This window comes from Sapajus apella, unplaced genomic scaffold, assembly GCF_009761245.1.
Source record: "Sapajus apella isolate SASKATOON/1434 unplaced genomic scaffold, GSC_monkey_1.0 scaffold16, whole genome shotgun sequence".
In the NCBI taxonomy this organism is placed as follows: Eukaryota; Metazoa; Chordata; class Mammalia; order Primates; family Cebidae; genus Sapajus; species Sapajus apella.
In genome coordinates this window covers 17,698,238-17,721,499 of record NW_022436956.1, presented here as the reverse complement: position 1 = coordinate 17,721,499, position 23,262 = coordinate 17,698,238, and the positions used below count along the sequence as shown (strand labels likewise).

The window sequence follows — 23,262 nt, the reverse complement described above, 5'->3', positions numbered from 1 at the left end:
GTTCATAAGTGCACATGCCTTCTCCGCTCACACACTTTTATAGTTTCCTTTTATTGGGTGCTTACCATGTCCTGGCAGGATTCTAAGAACTTTCCATGAATAAACTCATCTGAGGCAGACACTGTTATTATGCCCCGGCTCCAAAGCCTGTGTCTTGATGTATTTCTTGACGAAGCTCCATGGCCACCCATGTGCCCGAGTTCCCCTGACAAAGCAGGTCCTGAGTGGAATGCTTTTGTCTTTTGGCCTATTGTTCAGTGGCTCATCTCAACAGCAACCACCAAAGCAAGTCTTATCACCTCCATTTTTCTTTTTTTTTTTAGACAAAGTCTTGCTCTGTCACCCAGGCTGGAGTGAAGTGGCACCATCTCAGCTCACTGCAACCTCTGCCTCCCAGGTTCAAGTGATTCTTCTGCCTCAGCCTCCCAAGTAGCTGGGACTACAGGTGCGTGCCACCACACCTGGCTAATTATTGTATTTTTAATAGAGATGGGGTGTCACCATATTGGCCAGGCTGGTCTCGAACTCTGGACCTCGCGATCCACCTGCCTGAGCCTCCCAAAGTGCTGGGATTACAGGTGTGAGCCACCGCGCCTGGCCATCATCTCCACGTTTCAAATAAGGAAACTGGTCTTCTGGAAAGTGATTCTTCCGCCTCTGTGGGGGCTGGCCACCTCTAGTCATCTGTTTGTCTGCCACCCTTGCACACAGTCCCTGGCTTTTAGAAATGGAATTTGGCTGTTACCAAAAACCTGTGGCCTCTGCGGTGGGGCAGCTGCAGCAGGTACTCCTGGGGCAGGCAGCGGGGACTGCAGCTTCAGGGGTGCAGGCAGGAGCGCCGGGGGTGGAGAGTGGACCATATGTGCAGGGCTGGGTCCTGTGTGACAAATGCTAATGACAGCCACAAAAGCACCTCACTGCTCCGTAGGGCACAGAGGCTTTAATGAAATACAGCTTCTCTGCTTTCCTGCAATCTAATTGAATTAACAGCCAGGGAAATCTGATTTCTCTTTACAAACAGGGGTGCAGGGGGGACTTTATGGGGACTCGGGAGAAGGGTTGGGCTAGGGTTAGGCACAGGGCTGTGGGTGAGCTCCTTCTATACATAGCTCCCTCCCATACAGCAGCTTTAGGTGGGGTAGGGTCTTCTCTTTGAGACCCTGGGGGGAGTGAAGAACCTGGTGTGAAAGCCGGCCCATCTCATTCAAGCCCCAGTTACAGTCCCAGTGCCTGCTATAAGTGCCTGGCACCGTGATGGCCAAATTGGGGCCAACTCCGGTGGAGGCCACAGAGGCTTCCTGGGGATTTCCAGGGCCCTTCCCTGACACCCACATTGCACGCAGGCCTCTCCTGTGGGGTGTCCCCTGCGCGGGGCGTGTCCTGCCACAGTGTCCTTGCCTCCTGGTGGCTGACTGTGAGACTCCAGGGCAGAAGCATCTCTATTCCAGGACTTGGCTTATATTTGTGGAAAGGTAAGCTTTACCGGGTGCCTCCGCCATCCTCCTCCAGTACCCCACGGCAGCCTGCCCCAGTCCACACTTCGGCTCACTCAGGGGAGCACCAAGCTTTGCTGGGCCATAGGGGCTCAGGAAGCCGCCTTATAATAATCATGTGGAAACTCCAGATTTCCTTCTGCTGGTTCCGATGGGGCCTTGTTGGCAGGCACCATGGAGAGGAGAAAGACAGAAGAGCCGGAGAGGAATCGCCCCTCCCCTTGCTCCAGGGCCCTTTCAGGGCAGCAAGCCGAAGGGGGGAGGAAATCAATTTCAGAAACAAGACAGTTGTCAGAATCTGATGTAACCGGTTCCTGTCTGTGAAATTACTCGCAGGCCGGCTCCTGTCACCCCTGAGGTCCTGCTCGGACCAGCTGCTATTTACATTTTAATTTGATGTGAGAGGCTGATAGATTTTTAAAACACCACGAGACAGCTCTGCTGCCTTGCTCACTCCTGGCATCCACACACTTTCTGACCAACCTCCAGGCTGGGAGGCGGAGTTCTAGGGTCCCCAGACCCTGCCACGGGGATTGCAAACTCTTCTCCTACTTGGTCTCTACTTAGCTCCCCCAGATCCCCCTTTTCACTGGGGTCCCACTTAATAGGCTGGGGCAGACCTACTCCTTGCAGTTTACAAAGCAGTGGTGCATCCTTTGCCTGCAGCTTCATTCTTACTACGGAGGTGGCCTGGGTCTTTTACCCCTTACAGAACCAGTGAGGAAATGGAAGCTCAGAGAGGTTCGGTGATTTGTGTAAGTTCACATAGCTGGTGAGTGGCAGGAAAAAGACCGAGCCCCAAGTCCTCTGACAACTGGCCAGCACCTTGCTTTTGGTTTATCTAGCCTTCTCCTGTCTACATTCTGGGGAGAGTGAAGAAGGGGAGTGGGGGTTCTGAAAGAGGTCAAACACTGAAGGAGGGCCGGGCTGGCAGGGCCAGGAGGCCAGTCCGGGGCAGGCTGGGGCTGGCGGCAGGAGCTGGGGAGAACGGTGAGTCAGGCCTCGCCTGTCTCTGTCTCCTGGCCTCTTTTCCTCTGGTGATTGGAGCTCAGCTGGTGTTTCTGACAAGTCCTCGAGTCACCAGGGAGTGAAGCTTCATTTATGAATACCCAAAGGAGAGGAGCAAGCAGTGTGTGCGGGAAGGAGGATGTGGAAGGACAGGATGAGAATGCCATGGGCTGTTGGGAGAGGCTGGTAAAATGCAGCAGAGGCATGGAATGTTGCTCTCCAAAAGAAACCCTGGGCACATCTTCACCCCATTCATGGGCATAACTATGATAATAATAATCACAGTGTGTTTTATTGAGAGCTTACTATGTGCCAGGTACTGTTCTGAGTTCTGTTACATGCATTAAATCATGGAATCCTCACACAAGCCTATTTTTATTTCCACTTTACAGATGGGGAAACTGAGGCTGAGATAAGTAAGTTGCCCCAGGTCACACAGCTAGTAAGTTCCAGAGTCAGCACCTGGGCCAGGTCATTTGTGGTCTCATCCACGATGTGAATAAGAACGTGAATGTTGGCTGGGTGCGGTGGCTCATGCCTGTAATCCCAGCACTTTGGGAGGCCGAGGCAGGTGGATCACTTGAGCTCAGGTGTTCAAGACCAGCCATGGCCAACATGGTGAAACCCTGTCTCTACTAAAAATACAAAAATTAGCTGGGCATGGTGGCGTGTGCCTGTAATCCCAGCTACTTGCGAGGCTGCGGTGGGAGGGATGGCTTGCACCTAGGAGGCGGAAGCTGCAGTGAGCTGAGATGGCGTCACTGCACTTTAGCTTGGGCAACAGAGTGAAACTCTGTCTCAAAAAAACAAACAAACAAAAAAACAACAACAAAAACCCAAAACAACAAAAACAAAAAAACCCATGAATGTCAGAGAAGGCCAGTAGACATTGAAGTAGAATTAGGGGCCCAAGAATGGGGGTGTCAAGCCAAGCTTCTCTGAAGAGAAATGCATGTGAATTTGGGGGAAAGAAGATTGGTCTGGGAACCAGGCGACCAAGGGGTTAGGCTAGTCTGTGCTTCCAGGTGGGTGGTCTGGGGGGCGGGTCTCCAGGAGGTCCTCAGGCCTGGCTACACCTGAGAGTCACCTTGGGAACTTTTAAAAATATTATTACACAGATCCCACTCCGCCCCCCGCCTAGGCTCTGGCTTAATTGTTCCATGGTGGGCCTGGGCACCTGCATTCCGCATCCTTACCCTGAGGTAATTCTCACGTGGTTTGGAGAACCCCAGCGCTGGATGAGCCCTCCTCTTCCTCTTATGACAGCAGCTGCCTCTGGCAGGACAACCTCATAGTCAATAGGATTGGAAGAAGGTCAGCAAACTTTGGCCATTCTTCATCATCCCTCAGGAAGGGACTTGACTTTTTTGGGAAGTACTTCTGAAAGTCTAACTGAAATCTCTCCGGGACTCTCATAGAGCTTGTCGCTAAAAAGGATGCTTTGGGGACAATAAAATGCCTTCTCGGATGTCCTCTCCTTTGCCTTCTGGGAGAGGTTTTTCCAAGGGACAGCAGGTGCCCTGAAACCTCTCGAGGGCTCTGTGAAGCCACCTTGTCAGGGAGCAGGGAGCTCTTGTCCCTTTTGTTTCTGAAAGGATTACATGCACTCCTGAGAGGTGAGGGGGCCCCTCCTTTTCGGCAACCCACCCCACTCCCCTTCTCCTCGCAAAGCCTTGTGTCGCTGCTCCTTGTTAACAAGCTCCCGACAAGAGCTACAGCGCTGTTTGGCGGTGTGAGATAAGCCGCCACAAAGGGGCATTGTTGGCGCGTGGGGTGGTCCGCGGGGCGCGTGGGAGCAGGCTTCACTCCGCCTCGATGGCAGCGGCATCTCCAGGCCTCCCCTGGGAACGGCTGGGGTGGAGCGGGGAGGGGGTGCCTTCTGGTGCCTGCTTTGTTTTTCCCTTCTCAAAGAGCCAGGGCCCTGGCGTTGTTAATTTGATTGCACCCACTTCGGCTTCTTGTCTCCCCTGATTAGCCAAGCTCCACCTGAAGCATGAGATTAATTCAGATTGCATGGAAGCAATCAGCGTCAGTGCCGAGAGCCAGTGGGGAGGTGCTGGGGGAGCTGGGGCCCGTGGGACCCTGGCTGTCCACTGCTCCAGTACACAGGAAGCAGAACTGGCAGGAACGGTGTGCGTGCAAGGGATGGGGGCTGGGGTCACAGAGAATGGTTGGGGACGTGAACTGCAGAGCTGTTTCTGCTGCGCTGGGGGCCCAGTTGAGACCCTCAAATTCAACAGGCCTTACTTTATCCAGCTTTAAAATGGGGCCGGTCATCTCTTCTCTTGGCTGCTTGCTAAGGAGTAGAAACACAAGAGGGGGTGTTCTCAGATGAAGACAGGGACCTAGTTCTCCCGCTGCCTCTGGTCCTCTACTTTTTATTTATTTATTTTTTTGAGATAGGGTCTCACTTTGTCACCTAGGCTGGAGTGCAGTGGCACAATGATGGCTCACTGTAGCCTTAATCTCCCAGGCTCAAGTGATCCTCCTGCCTCAGCCTCCTCTGTAGCTGGGACTATAGGTGTGTACCACCATGCCCGGTTTTTGTATTTTTTTTTTTGTAGAGATAGGGTTTCGCCAGGTTGGCCAGGCTAGTCTTGAACTTTTGGGCTCAAGAAATTCGCTGGCCTCAGTGTAGTGGGATTACAGGTGTGAGCCACTGTGCCTGGCCTGGTCCTCTACTTTCCTGAGAATGTTGGAAAAATGATAGTAATAACAACCGCTAACATTTATTGAAAGCTTATTATGTGCACGCACCATGGCTAATGCTCTACACGAATTATTTCATTAACCCTCCCTTCTCCAAACAGCCCTAAGACGTGGGTAGCATTTTTTGTTTCCATTTTAGACATGAGAGAAATGACTCTGAACATCAGAATCCTTTCAGAAACAGAAGGAGATGCCGTTTTTCTTGGATCGCTTGGAAGGTACTCCTGGGTCATTGCTATAAATATCCTAGAGCTGTAAGGGGCCTGAAGTAAATATTTTAGGCTTTGTGGGTCGTAGGTCTCTGTTGCAAGGACTCAGCTCTGCTGTTGTACCCGGAGGCAGCCACAGAAAACACAACATGAAGAATGGGTGTGGCTGGCTTCCAGTTACGTAGGCCACTGGCTAGATCCGAGACCCAGTTTACTGGCCCCTGCCCTGAGATTCTGTGCACAGGAGATGTTGGGCTTTTAGACTTGACCTAGAGGCATTTTTTTGGCTAGGAGACTATTTTGCATTCAGACGGCGGCAGTTGTAGGATGCAGGGAAGTAGAGCACATCAGTTTCCAGATGTTGGAAAGCATGGAGTTATCAATAACAGATCACTGGCTGGGCATGGGATTGCTGTGGGTTGAATTGCGTCCCCAAAAGATATGTTAAAGTCCTCACCCCCGGTCCCTGTGAACGGGATCTTACTTGGAAATAGATCTTTGCAGATGCAACCAAGATGTGAGTTAAGATGAGGTCACACTGGAATAAGGTGAGCCCTTAATCCAATATGACTGGTGTCCTCATAAAAAGAGAAGAGGCCCACACAGAGGGAAGAGGCTGAGAAGCCACAGGAAGAGAAGGCCACGTGGTCATGGAGGCAGAGATGGGAGTGATGTGTCTACAGTGCAAGGAACATCAAGGATGGCTGGGAACCTCCAGAAGAGGCAAAGAAACCTCCTTGCCTTTCAGGAGCACATGAGCCTGCTGACACCTTGATGCCAGCCTCCCAGCCTCCCAGAACTGTGAGAGAAAAGTTCCTGTTGTTTCAGGCTATGCAGTTTGTGACAGCAGCCACTGGAAACTAATACAGGGATCCAGTGCGTGATGAGAGGTTCTCAGTGCAGAGTGCCAGGGATGGGAGCCAAGCCTCTGCCCCACGGAGATGGGCCAGGGCGGGGGGCTTCCTAGGTGCCAGGTTGTGTGAGCTTCACATGGCCTGCTCTATGGGGAATGCACCCACTGTTATGCTCCCAGCCCCAAAGGCCCCAGCTGGTGGTAGGCATGCAGGTGCAGGAGTGTGCAAAGACCATGCCCACCTTGCTCCCGATATCCTCCCAGCACCTGGCTCAAGTTCTTTGCTGTGTAATGGAGGAACAGTGCCAGGGCTGGATGTGAGCAAACACAGACGGGAGAAGATGTTCCTTAGAATTGAATTCTGCCATGTCTCGAGTCTCTGTGGACTTGAGAGGCCCAGAGGGCTAGGCAGGGAGGGGCGGGCGGGGGCTCAGGCTTCTGGGTGAAGCTGCACTCAGCCCCGTCTCATTGCTTTCTGGCTCAGGACAGGACACCTGCCAGTCACACAAGTCATGAGTCACGTTAGCGGGGCGGGAGCCTTAGGCTCATCTGGTCTAGCACACAGCTCTAGGGAGGATCCTGGCAGAGTGTCAGCCAACGTCCAGCTGCTCAGGGCACCTCCCTGTCACCTTCACTTTGACACAGTCACAGTGAATATGCCACCCCTCCATTCCCATCTACTCCATTCCTATTGGTGGGGCCATCATCCTCATCTCTCAGCCTGGAGCCCTAGCCTCTCCCAGCTCCTCTGTCCCATTCATCAAGGCCTGGTATTTGTTCCTTCAGAATGATTCTTAGAGTTGCATTTTCTCTCCATTCCATGCTGAAGATCTTAATACCATTCCTGTCATCTAGTGCATCATGTCCAGACTTCAGAATGATGCTGCTCATTCCTCTAGTCTCCAGTAGCCACTCTGGTCAGGTGTGTGCCTCGCTGCCTCCCTGGGCTTCCTGCCCCAGGGTCTTTGCTCATGCTCCTCCTTCTACCTGGATGCCTCCTGTCTTCCTTTGCCCTTCCAAACCCTACCTATTCTTCCAGGCTCAACTCAGCCGATCCCTCCAGGAAGCTCCACCTGACCACGCCTGTCCACCTCAGGTCATTCCTTCTCTAACCTCACATCACACTTCTAGTGCCGAACGTTTTAGCACATGACCTTGCCTTGTTTCCTGAAGGTCAGTTCCAGCTTCCTAACCAGCCTGTATGTTCCTGGAGGGCAGGGAGGGCGCTTCAATCTTGTCTTTTTCTCTGCCAGTCTTTGTCACCATGCTGGATACCTGGGGTTACTTAGGAAGCACCTGCTTATTACTTGGCTGATCCAACAATTTATTCTGGCCCCACCATTCAGAGGGGCTTTGACTGTAATTAGGGGAGTGATTCCGGGCTCCCCACTTAGGGCAGCGTCTGGAGGCACTGTTTAGCTTTGTGCCTGCTTGCATTTTCTTATCTATTAAATGGAGCCGCCCCATGATAACCTTGACTCTCTTTCATCTTGGGTGTTTGCTGGCGCCTTCACCTTGACTGACATATAGGATGCACACAATTTGTGATTCTTCTGGTCTGTCCTTTATGATACCTTGGAGCTCAGATCCATCTGGAAACTCTTCAGTGCTGTGGTCATAGGGACTGCAGGGATCAGAGTGAAGTGGTGGGGATGTGCTTTTTGCAGCCACTGGCTAAGGCCTCTAAAGAAGGAGGCAAGAGCCCAGGTGAGACCCTTAGGGACAAGCACTTTTAAATTGGAACCGGGCTGGGCGTGGTGGCTCACTCCTGTAATCCCAGCACTTTGGGAGGCCGAGGCAGACAGATCACAATGTCAGGAGATCAAGACCATCCTGGCCAACATGGTGAAACCCTGTCTCTATTAAAAATACAAAATTAGCCAGGCATGGTGGCGGGTGCCTGTAATCCCAGCTACCCAGGAGGCCGAAGCAGGAGAATCACTTGAACCCGGGAGGAGGAGTTTGCAGTGAGTGGAAATCGTGCCATAGCACTCTAGCCTGGATGACACAGTGAGACTCTGTCTCAAAAATCAATCAATCAATCAATCAATCGGAACCGGAAGTTTATCCCTCCTATCCCTTTAATAAAACCTCCCTGCTTCTCAGGGGACCTGGGCAAGGATGGAGATTGTTCCACATGGAGACTGCTCTTTTCTACCTTGAAACTTTTGTACAAACATCTGCTCTGGGGCTAGGTTTGGGGTGTGATGTGATTGCTCCAATGACACTGTTGGCATTGGGAGGTCAGTAAGATCTCCTACATTTCGTTGGTTCAGGCTTCTCTTCATCCTTCCTATAACTCCCCAAAGCACAAAAGGCTGCAGCTTCCGAATGCTAGGGCCTGGAAGTGGCGACACATGCCCTGAGTCTCCACTGGCACAACAGTACACAACCCACTTGCTGAGCTCTATTCATGCATTAGTGGGTGAGGGAAAGGGAGAGGAGGGTGGTGACCCCTCTGAACAGAGGAGCAAACTGAGTCCCTAGCAGAAGAAGTGATGGGCCCCAATTTACCCAGGGCATAGTGAGGAACACTGGGACATGAACCAGGGTCAGGACTTTTCTGTCCCCTAAATGAACCACTTGCTTTGGCCTCCCTGGGCTCTGCAGAGGATGGGGAGAGCCTGCAGCTGGCTCAGGGCTACAGACTTCCTGGCGAGGACTCCCTGCTCCTCTGAGAAGGGGGGCTGTGGTGGAAGCCTGGTCTGGTGAGAGGACTTGTCCAGCCTCTCTCCTCCCCTCTGTTTGATGAAGCAGGAGTCAAAATGTTGCTCCTTATTCTGTGAAGTCTCAAAATCAATGAGGCCAAAGAGCCAGCGGATGATCATCGCCATGGAAGTCATCACAATGGCTCATTCTCTCTTCCTTCCCTCTCCCTCCCTTCCTCCAGCTGCTGTGGATGGAGATGGGGGCAGGCACTGGGCCCCAGGTCTCCAGAGCAGACTCCCTGGCTTGGCATGGGCCAGGGTGGGGCCCTTTCTGGAGGCTGAGCAGGTGAGGCCAACTATGATCATTACCTGGCTAGGGAGAGCAGGTGATGGGTCCCAAATCCCACAGCCGTGGTGGGGCCAAGCCCCAGGACCAGGCCAGCGTAACTCGGTCCCTAGGCCTCAGCCCTTGAGTGCTGCCCCTCATCTTCCCCCTGCTGCTTGCAGATCCAGCAGAGTCTATCCCATCCACCCCTTGCCCAATCGGGGGGCTCATAGGGCAGAAGGGGTGGCCTGTGAACCCAGATGGGATTGGACCAGACCTGTGGGCTGGAGGTCAGTCAGCGGGTCAGTCCCCAGGGCAGACTCCAGAGTGGGCAGAGGCCTGTGCTGAGCTGGGTGCCGGGAGTGAGAGTTCCCACCCAGGGAAGGGAAGACCAGCCCCAATGCCCAAGGAGCTTCAGTCTGTGACGAGACAGGACCCACAACCAGGGGACACACAGGAATATCTTGGGTTGGCCGTTTGCCCTCTCTGGGGCCTCAGTTTGTCATCTGTGCTGAGAGGGGCCTTGTGAGTATAGTGTGTGCACACCCAATCCGTGTGCCGGGCTCCAATTACGCCCTGCCAACAGCTGTCCCTCACCTCTAGGGTCAGGGTGGTGGGAGGCCCATCCGCGGGAGGACAGTCTGTGGAGGAGGCCTCAGGAGGTCCTGGAAGCAGGCGGGCGGCGTGCGAGCAGGGAATTCCCTAGGTACCTGGACTGTGGTCTAGAAAGGGTTTTGTGGGCTCTGAGCAGCCATTTTTTGGGGCTAGCAGACTCCTTGCCCTATGGAAGGGGGGGCCCAGTCCCCCAGGTCTAAGGGAGGTGCTCTGACAAGAAGGAGTTTTCTTTGGGCAAATTTGAAAAGAGGACCATCTTGAATCGCCAGACACACTTTTCCCAAGTTTTGCATCCTCACCTCAGTCCCCATGGCTAACCATGGCAGGTGAGCCGGTCCACGGAAGCCCGAGGGCTTCTGTTGCTAAGCCCGCCCCTTCATTTCTCCAGTTCCCACGAGAGTTGGGCCCCAAGCTCCCCGCTCCTGATGTTGTGGCCACGCAGCTGGATGTGTGTTCGCTGAGGGTACTTGGACCTCACTTTAATTGGTCTGACATTTTGCTAAACAAATAAATCAAAACTCAAACCAAAAAAAGAACCCTTATGGGTTTAATTGGCCATGGGCTTTGTTGGGACCCAATCACTGGTGCCTTCACAGAGTGGAGGAGAGTCTGGGAGGTGTAAAAAGACCTGTCTAATAAAGTCACGTGCTGGACAAGGGGATGGCTGAGCCCCGGGAGGGCACTGCCATGCGATGGCTGCCTCAAAGCACAGCCAGACTCCCTCAGCCTGGGACTAGGCTGCTTGGCTTTGTACCTGTCTCTGGTTGAAGAACTCTCTTTGAAGATGCTTTATTTTTTTCCCCACATATCAGCTGAAGGGGGAATTACCTCCTCCTCCTTTTGGTCATTAACTCTCTCTCTCTCTCTCTCTTTTTTAAATACATTTTAAAAGGGAGATAAAAGGCAGCTCTGTGGATGTGGCATTTTCTTCAGTTAATTACATTTATTTTCAACCAATTTCTGGGAGGTGGCCTGGTACCTTGAAAAGATTACCCATGCTGCTAGAGTCACAGCTAGTCTGCACTGGAAGGAAATGGGGGTTGTCTAGTGACTAGATCTTAGTTCAGGTCTCTCACTGTATGGATGAAGAAACAGGCCCAGAGAAAGGAAGGGACAGCTCAAAGACGTAGAACCAGTGGGTCTGAGCCAGAACTGGCATCCAGCCTTTACACTGTGTCTGTGTTCCTTCTACCAAACCATCAGCCCATATAAGCAAGTTCTGGCCTCAGCTGGGACTATACTTAACCCAGTGGCCTTGATCTAATCTCTAACGTCGTCTGAGAAGGAGCTATTGCCTACCAACCTCACAAGCAAGGTATGGGAACAGCTTTGTAAACTGCAAAGTGCTGTATATGCAGGCGGCAATGCTGGACTGTATGCTCAGGCACTCAAGAGTTCAATGCATGCTGAGACTCAGGGAGGAGTGGGGACCACTTAGGCCTGTTGGTTGCCATCAAAGATGTCCAAGGACTTGGAAAACCACTTTCCTGCTCTAATAAACCCTTCGCCCCCTGGGATCCTGAAAATCGTCATATATAGCAGTTCTCCAAGAACTAGCTCAGGAATTTCGATCCCCAACCAGACCCTCAGACTCCTGGAACTCTGGTTTGGAGCTTAGTATCAAGAGTCAACTCTACGTAGAAAGAAAACATTTAGCTTCCAAAGGCCATCGCATCTCACATTTCATTCCCCCCGTCACCCTCTGCCAGACACCCTGAGTTCCCTCCTCACCACAGGACATTCATAGGCCTTTCTGCCCCCACACTGTGCTGATTCTGTATCCCCGAAAGGGCATGACCTCCATTCCTACTGGTCCTTGTCCAAATCCTTCTCATCCTTCCAGCCCTAATTAGAGACTATTGCTTTTGTGAAGCTTTTCTTGACACCTGTTTCTTCACCTCCAGAGTTAAAGTTGATGACTCTATCTCAGATTCTTTCTGTATCACCTTGTTCATAGCTTTTTAGGACATTTATAATTTTGTGTATCACAGTTGTTTTGGGGTATCTGTCTATTTCATCTTCAAGATTCTGAATTTCCTGAGAATGGTAGCTCTTACTCATCACCGGGTTTCTAGCACCTAAAACTAATGACTGCTAATTATCGAATGTATATTTTGTGCCAAAAACTGTATTAATTGCTGTGCATGGTCTCATTTAGACCTTATCAATGCACAAAGTCCTACACAGTAATTCCAAACTTACAGGGGAGGACATTGGGGCTTACAGAGATTGTTGTCCTGGACCTCACTATGCAGTGGTAGAGTTAGGCTTTGAACCCAGGGATGTCTGGTTCTAAAGTCCATGCTTTAATCACCGCATTTTATTGACCTATTTAGTGAGTGCTCAGGGAGCACCATTAAGTGAGTGCTGGGTTATCACTGGAAGCTGCAGGGATTAACGGTATAGACACTCCCCAGTAGAAGCCAACCACAAACGCCCAGTCTGACACTTAGAGGCTCTCTCTTCTGTTATATTCCCTTTGATAGACTTATTTTCTTTCTTCTCCTCAGGCAAAGTGGGGATTAAGGTCAGTTTCATCTCTGAGAGTTCATAAAAGTGTGAGGTCTAGAAAGGTAAAGTTATTTTGGGTCAAAACATTCCCGAGTGTGTCAGGGGCATTGAGGCAAACCTTGAAATTGCTTTGCAAATGGTAGATGTTCGTGTGGCTGGCTCTGCAGGCGGGCCATGGTGTGGGCGTCTGAGATGGACTGAGGGATGATGAGGAATGGTTTCCTCTGGTGAGGCCATGGGTGACCCGGTCCTGAAGGTCCCACCTACCTGTGCCCTTTAAATGGAAATCAGAATGGGGGACTGGGAGAACCACTGTCAAGTTGAGGAAAAGTGAAAGAGGGAAAGAAAAGGGTGGGCAAGGGTACAGGGCAGTGGCTGGGGCAGGTTACCTGGAACAGGCACCTGTCTGGCAGCGGCAGGAGGCAGAACAAATGTTCCCAAGAAGGCCAGGCACACCACGGGCTACCCAGTGCCCACTTCCACCCCTCAACTGTGTTGCATTGTCGCAGGAGTGTCCTCTGGCAGCCAGATACAGTGCAGAATCACGCAGGCTGCTACACAAAGACAGTCAGCCCTCCAACCTCAGACAGAGGCCCTGCCCCTGCCGGCCTCCATTGGAGGCCGCTGCCCTCCAATGTCCTTGGCCCTGCCTCTTCCCCTCCTGCTGAGTTCTGGGTGGCATGAGGGCCTCTAGGATGGTTGGGGCAGGTCACTGGGGAGAGTGGGGCCAGAATGGGCGTTTGTGACAGGAAGGGGGCCAGGAACGGAGGGTGTGTGAGATCGAGTGTGTGTGTGGTAAGGCTGGAGAGCAGCCCATCTGAAGGCCACTCGGGAGCCATGAATGGGTGTTGGGAGGTGCTGCAGGTGATTGGAGGTCCCCTGAGCAGGATGATGTGACCCTGAAGTATGGAGAGACAGCAGCTGTAGGAAAGGTGTGTCGCCAGCCCTACCAGGTGAGAAGCGAAGAAACATGCCAAGGCCTGCAGATGAGGACAGGGGGAGGAAAGGAAGGAGGAATCCAGGTCCAGGTTCTGCCCAGGAGTGACTGGCATGGTAAGAAACTCCCGCCATTCCCTTGGGAAGACAGGGCTCCAGAGGGAAACGCCAGTGTGTGTGTGGTGCGTGAGGTTTTGTGCAGCATGTGTCCAGGAGGTGGCCCTGGATTTAGCAAATATGCCCTTTCTGAACCCCTCGGAACTCTTTGCATCTGCTGCTGGGTTGCGAAGTGAGGGTAGCATAGAAAAAGTGCAGGCCCGCCAGGGGAAGTGGTTTGCTCCGGGGCCCAGGGCATCAGCAACAGCCTGAGGCATGCAGGGTCTCTTTGAGCACAGCCCAGCTTCTGACCGCTGCGTCCTGCAGCACCTGTGACCCCTGCATCTCCATGGAGCTACCACCTGCCACAGAGCCAGCAGCTCAGTGGAATTCCTCAACTTAAAGGAAAAGGCAAACAACAACAACAGCAAAAAAAGCACGGACGAGTTTGGGAGATGAGGGTTGCGGAGGTGCCTGCTCTTCCCCCGCCTTGCGCAGCCAGAATTAGCCAAGCTCTCCCAGGCTGAGGGATGTAGATTGATTGCCTGGTTTTATTAAGGACAAAGTGCTTTTTGATAGTGTGAGGGAAGCTGCTCCCCAGGGCGGGGATTCCGGCTCGGAGCTCCCTGAGCATCGATCGCTGGGGCTTCCCTGTCTTGTGCTGAGCTGAACGCGGGCTTTGGCAAGCGATAAAGAAGCTATGATTCTTAAAGGCGGGAACTCTGGGAGGAGGCTGGGCGGACCACACACCGGGCTCCGCCGTCAGCAGCCTTTCCCACCTGCACCCGGGAGGGACTGCCACCACAAAAAACAAGGCTGGCCAGGCCATGAAATCTTTGCCTGCCACTTACTATCCCGGTTGCTTCACCTGCACCATCTGACTGCCTCTTGACATGAAATGTACCAGGTAAGGCATTATTACGACCCGCGCACCCCCCTCCACATAGTGTAGATCAGGAAAATAAAGTAGCACGAGGCCAAGTATGCTCATCAAGGTCCCGTCATTAAGTCCTGGCCCCCAGATCCATACTTGGCCAGGTCAGATGCTAACACTCAGGCCCTTACAGCCATGTCTCGACATAGGGCTAGATGGATGTGGCCCTTCTGGTGTGATTCCCAGGGACCCATTATACAGACCCCTGCGGTGTAAAGGGAGAGGCCCAGAGAGTAGGGATGTTTGTATGGGAATTAAGAAAATCCTGGGATAGCAGATAAGCAATGTGCTTCTAAGGCTGTTGAGGCTGGCTCTGGGTGGGGGGATTTAGAAGCCCTGGGTGCAGCACCCAGTTGTAATGAGCTGCATTGCTCCATGGGTATTTCTGAAGCATCTTCCTCTTTCCATGATCAGTTCTGGCATGACTCACCACGATTTCATGAGATTGGTAGGCTGGGAAGGGAACCCTCACACAGGTGAGGGGACTGGAGCACAGAGAGGGGAAGTGACCTTGACTCACCCAAGGTCACTCAGCTCACCAGGCTGATCTGTAATTGGAGGCCAGGTTTTCTGACCATAGGCCGCCCTTCTACATTTTGTATATGGTATTTTCCTTTCTAAGCTGCAAACGGGTTGTACACAAGCAGGTGTATATGAAGTGGCAAAAATAAATTGTTTGATAGGATTATTCAGATTGAATTGCCAATCTACAGACCAGAGTAAATGAGATGCCACATGACATTGCAGCAGAGCAAATGATGGGCTTATTGTGACCAGGGTGGGGTGAGTTGGGCCCTTTCAGGGTGAGGCCTCTGTTTTGGATGACAGTGCTTTTGAATGCCGCGTCCGAGGGTCCCAAGCCCACCTCTGACTAGGAAGTCTTCCTGCCTCCCCTTCATAGATGAAATCATGGAAAACAAGCGGGTAGGCAGGGAGAGTGCAGAGCCAGGCTTGGCTGTGATTAGGGGGTGCTGGGGGGCCGTGTAGGGGCAGGACTCACTCTTGACTGTGAGGAACATGGACTTGCTGATGTCGGTGCCTACGCCGTTGCTGGCCTGGCAGAGGTAGTAGCCGATGTCCTCTTCTAGGACGTGGCGGATCAGCAGCGAGCTGTTGGGCAGGATCTGGATGCGGCCAGTGAGGGGCACAGGGTGGTACTGCTGGGGGTTCCCGCTCCCTGGAAGAAGGCAGCTGTTAGGAGGGCTGAGTTGGCACCGGGCATAGGCTGAGTACTCCAGGAATGGCCCTGACGCCTTGTTCTTGCCGATCTAGGGCCATTTTGTAGCAGAGCTGCACCATCCCCAAAGTGCTGAGGCCACACAGCTCCTGGTGGGCCACAGGAAAGACCACCCTCAATCCCCAGAGGCCTGGCCTTGCCCCAGCTCTGAAGCAGGGAGACAGGGTTGGGAGCCTCAGCTCAGTGCCCACTTTGACACTGGCATGGAGCTTCTTTGGGGTGAATTCCTTGGAGAGGAAGAAAGAGCTGTCTTTGGGCCAGTTGGTTGCAGGTAGAGAGAAGACTGAGCCGTTCAGTGGCAGTTGCCTGGTCTTAGGCAACCAGGCTGGGGAAAGAGGCTGGCACCATCCAAGGGGGCCTTGTGGGCACCCCCTGCCCCTCCATTCCCCAGTGTCAGTCAGGAACGCAGTCTAGGATTGGGCCTTGATCAGAAAACAAAGGCATCCTTGGGATGAAATTGGGCTCGAAGAAGGATCCTGACCCTGGAAAAGGTTGACAGGTGAGAAGCAGGGGGCTTCAAGGCTCTGGGACCCCAGGGCAGGATGGGGTAGGGAAAGCAGGTATACACTGAGTTCTGGGGCTGGAGGTGGGAGGGGAGCGGTTGTGTCTGGGAGGACAAGAGGAAATATGGAGTCAGCATAATGGATGTTCCTAGTCCACAGACCCCCAGGGGTGGCTGAGGATGACTTCAGGTCAGGTGTGGCCTGGGGTCCACCGAGGTGCAGATCCGAGGACTCCCACCCGGGGGTAGGAGTTGCATGCAGGGAACAGGTTCAAATCCCGTCACAGCATCCTCCCTTTCCTGTCCCTGCCCTTCTTGGAGATTCTGGCTGGGCCAGGGGCTTACCCTTGGCGTGCTTCCACATGACTTTGGGCGGGGGGTAGCCGTCCACCGAGCAGTTGAGCACACCAGCTTTGCCATAGATGCCGTCCTGGTTGTTGGGTTGCACCACAAATCGAGGGGGCACTGCGGAAAGATTGAAGGGAGGGAAACAGACCATTTCAGTCTCTGCTGGGTCTCCTAGGGCTTGGAGCACCTTCCATCTGAGGGCAGCCCTTTCTGGGCTGTGATAAAGTTGGAAGCAGGCAGCTTCTGAAACCCAAGGTGCTGAGAGCTTTTGTCGAGCACTGGGTTGGGAGTTGGGAGTTCCGAGATCCAATCCTGCCCTTGCCACTGACTAACTGAGCAAGCGTCTCTCTGCTCAGGGTTTTGGTGTCCTGCCCTGGAAAATAAGAGGTTTGGGCTCCAGCAAGGTCCTTCAAAATCATCTTTGAAAGCCCCAAATATGCCCGCACAAGAGACAAGAGATCATTTTTTTTTTTTCAAGATCCTCTTGAAGGGCCCTACTGGCGCCAACCTTCCACGAACCTGTGATTTGAACTGGAAACCTAGAGGGACTGTAGTAGCAGCAGGCAGAGCCGGCTCCTCCCTCCCCCGAGGGTAGCCTGTCCCTGCTCACCGCGCACGATGAGCTGGCGCTCCCTGCTCACGGTGGCCGCCGCGTTGCTGGCGATGCACGTGTAGTTGCCGTTGTGCTTGAGGGAGACGCTGGAGATCTGCAGGGAGCTCATGAATTCCTTGCTCTCGATGGTCACGCCCGAGCCTGAGATGATCACCTGTCCGTCCTTCCTCCAGGTGATGCGGATGGGCATGTCCCCCGAGGACACCACACAGGGAATGTAGAGCAGCTGGCCGATGGAGGCGGGTGGGAACTCGAAGGGTTGGATCAGGGGGGGCACTGGGAAGGCAAGGGGGTGCTGCCGTCGGACCCTCGCCTGGTCAGCACCACCTCACCTGCCTTACCTGGGGCTCTGGGCTGGGTCTTGGACAGAGCTCCCCTGGGGCACTAGGGCCTTATTCTCCTATACAGGCAGGGTCTCCTAATAGTGCCTGGCTCCTGTCCCTCTTCCCGCCCAGGTCGGGACCCACTGTCTCTTATCAGGGCCTTGGCTGGCCTGCATTAACTCTGACTTTCCTATGTGTCCTGGAATTTGATTCATGCCTGCTGACCTCTGCTCACCTTTCCCTCCAGCTTCCCTGCTGCTCCTTGGCAACCCTGTACCCACATTCTCATCCCAGTGATGCATCCCACAGCTCTCTGAGGGCCTGGGATAGGGGTGGGGTGCCCGGTGGCAACAGAGGAAGGGCAGTGCTGGGACTGTCCCCCACGCATGTCCTACGGCTGCCCATCCGAAACCACAGTGCTGCACTCTGGGTTCTCCCACAGGGCCCTTAGCCACTTCGCCCCACTCCATTATCATCGAGCGTAGGACAGTCGCGTGGAAGCTCACATCACTGTTCAGTTGCTTTATACACACGATCTCACTGGATCCTCCTTCCAATAAAGTCCCCATTTTACAGATTAGAAAACTCAGGTTCAGAGCAGAGAAGAAATAGCCCTATGTTGCCCTGCTCATAAGATATGACCATGGAATTTGAAACCTGGTCTGCTCTCCAAGTCCAAGTCTCGTTAACATGTGGCTCGCTTGCTTCTCCCAGAAAGCCCCAAATATGCCCAGACAAGAGACAAGAGATCACTTTTTTTTTTTTTTTTTTTAAGACAGGGTCTTGCTCTGTCAGCCAGGCTGGAGTACAGTGGCCTGAACATGGCTGACTGCAGCCTCAACCTCCTGGGCTTCAGTGATCCTCCTATCTCAGCCTCCCAGGTAGCTGGGACTGCAGGTGCACACTACTGTGCCTGGCTAATTAAAAAAATTTTTCAAATAAGAGACGGGTCTCATTATGCCTGCCAGGCTGGTCTCAAACTCCTCTCAAGTGATCCTCCCACCTCGACATCCCAAAGTGCTGGGTTTACAGGCAGGAGCCACCACACCTGGTCCAGAGATCTTTTTGTCTTGTAGGTGAGCTCCCTTGGGTAGCAGGAAAGAGCAGAGAGGAAGCCCTGTCCTCTGCAGGACAGCCTCTGGGCAGAGCACAATCCACCCAGCCTTCCCCCCGCTAGAAATGCAGCCTGCAGCCCCCCACCAACACTGCCTACATCTCAGCCCCTGGGGGGCCTGTCTGGAGCCTGAGTTGCTGTGAGATGGATCCTCCTTTTTCGGCTCTGGCTAGAGCATCAGCCATTATCTTTATGATAACTCAATTAGGCTGCAGCGACTTCCCCAGCAAGTGGGGGAGAAGAGAGTGAAGGAGATAGACAATTAGCTTAACAAGGATGAGCACCCAATAGATGAGATCTCCTTCCTGCAGTTGAATAATTAAATTACAAGGCCGTGCACAGTCCTCTGGCCTTCTCCCAGGCACCAGCCCCACCCCTCCCTGGAAGCCTGCTACTCTCCACCCTGGGCCCATCCAGAGTGGCCACAGTGGGGGATGGGCTCTGGGGGGAAGGACGAATGGCATCAGATGCATGGCCCTCAGCCCTCAGGGCACCCCTGCACTTTCAGGGCTCAGAAGGGAGCTGCCTGCAGGGAGCAGCCAGGTATGGACATAGGAAAATTCAGGCAGCCCTTTGCATCCTGGAAGACTTCTTGATCAGGAGCTCTAGGTCCAGAGAAGTGACATTTCGGAGGGATGTGGCCTCTATGACCTTCAGTAGGGCCCTCAGCTGATCTTTCCTATGTCATCTTCCACCCCCTGCTCGCTCCAGCCTGGGCTCCTCCAGCATGCGGTGAATGCCTCAGCCCCATGCCTCAGCCTGCCTGGGCGAGCGCCGCTGGGCATGTGTCCTTCTATTCCCCACCACATGGGCTCCTCATCCACCAGCTGGCTTTGATCCACCTTATTCCAGATCCCCCTTGAACCTAAATCCCAGCCAGCTTTTCTGGGGTTCTGGTCATGGCCTGGACCACCTCACCCCAGTCTCTGAGTGCCTCTTTTTCCGGGGGTGGGACTCTGCCCCCAGTATTCTGAGTGGTATATTGGGCCTTGGACATCTTCAGATGGATTTCTCAGGAGCCCTGACTCTAGCAATGGCCCAGTGCCCATTCCTGAGATCTCCTGTTGGGCCTTTGCTGACCCCCTCCTTGTGTGTGTGTGTGCCTAGGACTGATCTAGGCCTCCCGGCCCCCTTGGGCTTTCTGATGGATTGTAGCGGAGACCCAGAGGTACTGCCCAGCTTGTTTCCTTAGACCTAGAAGAACCAATGCTGGCCAAGTCCTCCTGCCAACAAAGACCTCCTGGGAAACTCCCCCATATCCTTTCAAATCTTGCTCAAATGCCACCTCTTCCATGAAGCCCACCTTCCTTCCACACAACCCTGCAGCCTTTGGTTCACACCTGGATTAGGGCAGGTATCGCACGGTCATCAGGATAACTGCATTGCCCCCTCCCTGGGGGTCTTATATACTAGGACTTATTCACCTGGCGAACTGTAGGTACCTGATGAATGCTTGTTGGGTGAGGAAATGAATGAACGTATGTCTGAATATCATTTCCTTGGGTGACCTCAGAAGTTCACCTGTGAGGGGGGCAGGGGGTACAGCAAGCAAAGGATGGGGGCTCAGCCAGAATGAGAGGGGGCTCTGTGCTGTTCCTTGAGATGCTTTGGGATTCTGGAGGCTTGGTCCCTTGGTCCTTCCTAGGGGCCAGGCCCTTGCTGTCAAAGCACCAAACCAGCTGCTGTGAACACGCTTGAACATGAGCGAGGGTACAGTGGAGGCAAGGATGAGGGGCTGGAGAACAGGATGTGTGGGCAAAGCAAGTAGGTGGAAGGTTCTGCAGAGCGGGGAGAAAGCTAAGGGGCTTGGAGGGCCAAGCCGAGACACAGAGAGACAGAATATCACATTTCCATCGAGGACAGAGCCAGTGGATAGGGACAGTGAAATTAGGCGGGAAGGTTCAGGCAAGGAGAAGACTGTCTCTCTCAGTAAGGAGGAATTTAGATAATGGAGCAAGTTACTAAGGCAGGTTAATTCATTAATTAACTAATTCATCTAATATTTATGAAATACTGCTCTGTGAAGGCATTATGCTCTGTGTGGGCTGGGGAAGGTAGAAACATGCTTCCGCTACAGACAGAGCCTCGCAGAGCTTCTCATTTACCAGGGAAGGCAAGATACTTCCCCAAAGATGACTGGACAAGGACCGCCTGGATATGCAGACGCTGAGCTCGAGCAGAGGGCAATGTCATCCGGGGGGATGGATGGAGGAGGTGGAATTCAAACTGAGAGTTAAAGGACACACATGCTTTCAAACAATGTATGGGGTGAGGGAGAGGGCAAAGGCTGAGCCAAGGGGTAGAGGCCAACTAGGAGCTGTCGTTCCTTCTGGTCTTCTGAATAACATCAACAGCTCTGAGAGGCTGCTGAAGAAGAAAGTAGCCAACATCCATCCTGGGGAGTTAGACGTGCAGCTGGGCTGGCCCTGTGCTCCCAGAGGGCCGTTTGGAGGCAGATGACCAGATGACCTCCCAGAGGCCCAAGGCAGGCTCCTCACTTCCCTCTACTCCTGCTTCTCGGGCATGGGCAGGTAGATACATGGCTGGTGCTCCAGGCTAGCCACTCACATCTGGTCAGTACACACGCTGGGCAGCCTAGGGGGAGAAGAAACCCAGGGATCCTGGCACTTCCACCAGCCTATTCAGTCCTAGGAGTGCTGTGAGTGGGGTCTCCAAAGCAGAGAGTGTGGATTCCTCCATATGTGTACATGGCAGTGTCCAATGGGGATGCCTTCTGACCGTGAGTCAGTGGCACCCTTTCCAGTGCTCAGGGATAGTAGCTGGATGTGTGAGTGGCCATTCCCTCCTCTGGGAAAGCCATTCTCCTGGAGCAGGGTCTAACCACCTGCACCCTGGTGATGACCTGGGCCCTCTTTACTGTGGAGTCCAGCCTATAGACCTGCCCCTGAATCCCAGCATGTCCCTAGCAGGCAGCTGGATGCAGGGGGCATGAATGCTTCACAACCTGGGGATTTCTCTCCAGAAGCCCTGCTCTGGCCACAGTCATCTTTAGCAAGGTGCTGCAATGGCGAAGAAGCAGAGGCCCGAGTGGCTGAGAAGACACAGTGGTCGAGGCAGGCTCTTCATTGTCCAGTCACTGTAAAGCTTTTACGGCCACTTGTTTGGGAGTGCCACACGGAGGAAGGCGTGCTGACCACCAGCCCAGCTCATAAACATTTTATGGTGTCTCTCATCATCTCTCTTTGAGATGGAGCCTTTTATTTACTGCACCTGCTAGCAGAGTGCGTGCCGTGGGAAGTCAGAGCTTCTCTGCCCTTGCAGCATGGAGATGGGGCACTAGTCATGCCTGGACCCCAAAATACCCGGTTCCAGATCCTGCTACCCATTCAAGTGACTGTGGGCAAGGCACCTCCTTGTCACCGTCCAGTCTCTGCGCCTGAACCTCAGTTTTCTCATCTGCAAAATGGAACAGTTGGACCAACTAATCTCTAAGGCCAGATACTGATTTTCTAGTTAAAACGAGTCCCGTATTTTAGGAATAATGACGACTGACTTAAGTTTTTTACACAACCCTCTCTTCTCAGGAAGCCCTTCCCAGATCGCCTTATTTGAAATTGCAAACTCCCCTCTCCTTGGCACTCTCAGCCCCTCTCCTTTTTACAGGAGACATCTCTGGGGTGTTTGCCATAGGTTCCCTTTCCTAACTAAAATGTAAACTCCCTGATGGCAGGGATTTTTGTCTATTTTGAGCATAGCTGTATTCGTAGAACTTAACACAGCGCCTGGAATCTAGCGGAGGCACAGTAGATATCACCGAATGAATGACATCCGCTGTCATTATCCTCGTCACGAGCCTTGTCTGTCCCACAGGTGATTGCTTGCTCTTCTGTCCCTGGCTCCCTTGGCTGAGGAAATGAAGTTGTTGGGAGTGGCTTCCTTGGTGTTCCTCCCCCAAATGCAAGGAGGCCGTCTCCTCCTAGGGAGCCTGTTGTGCCCCCTTCCTGTGGATTCCAGTGAGATTCCTTCCAAACCTTCACCTTCACCAGTAGCAGGCACTTGGCCCGGTGGCTGACTCTCCCTTAAGCTTATGATCGTAGAACCCCCAACCCACTCACTAGGGTGGGAGAGGGTCTCTGGCAGACGCTCCCAGGCATACAGCAGAGGCTGGATGGAGCAGTGCGGAAGCTCAGCATAGAGCGGCTAGGGAAAAATGAGGGAGGGAGGGAGCATGGGCATTTGGGAGAGAGGGTGTTTGTGAGTGTGTGTGGGTCTGTCCCTCTTCCACTTGCCCTCCACGGGAACTTGGCACCACCTGCCTGTCCTGGTCCTGCTGAGCTGGGCAGAAAGCACCTCATGCCCTTGTTTTGGCTCCAGAAGCCCTGGGAGACTCAGATGGGGGAATGGAGATGTTTCTTCACAGAGCCAAGGCACAGGGACCCCAGTTGCAGCCCTGCCTTCCTAGTTAATTAAACATTCAGTCTGCATGCCCAGAGATGCTTTTATGCTACATTATTTTTCAGCTACATGGGGCCCTAAAGTCACCAAATCTAGGTTTGATCTGTGTGCTTTCCTCTTAGCATCCTGCCAAGGATCTCTCCGATGACCAGAGACAAACACCGCCTCCCCCGCAGCCTGGCTCTCCACTGCCAGCCAGGCTACATAGGCCAAGGCACACACACCCTCAAAGCATCCCCCAGCCTCTCTCCTCTCTGCTCCTCCCACCTTGCTGGGCCACAGCAGGCTCTCTTGGGCAATATTTCATATGGTCCTACCTGCAGCCAGCCACAATTTTGTGGCTCAGGAACGTTGCCTTAGGGAGGGCACCAA

The 23,262-nt window shown here is 53.3% G+C and overlaps 1 protein-coding gene across 1 annotated transcript in view; it reads right to left on the bottom strand.

Annotated features, from left to right (window-relative positions):
• The window catches only part of DSCAML1 (DS cell adhesion molecule like 1), a 363,815-nt gene that overhangs the window by 60,413 nt on the left and 280,140 nt on the right, over positions 1-23,262 (bottom strand). Inside the window, 3 exon segments of the mRNA XM_032285387.1 lie at positions 15,338-15,514; positions 16,422-16,541; positions 17,035-17,313. Of these exon segments, the coding sequence (XP_032141278.1) occupies positions 15,338-15,514; positions 16,422-16,541; positions 17,035-17,313 (576 nt within the window).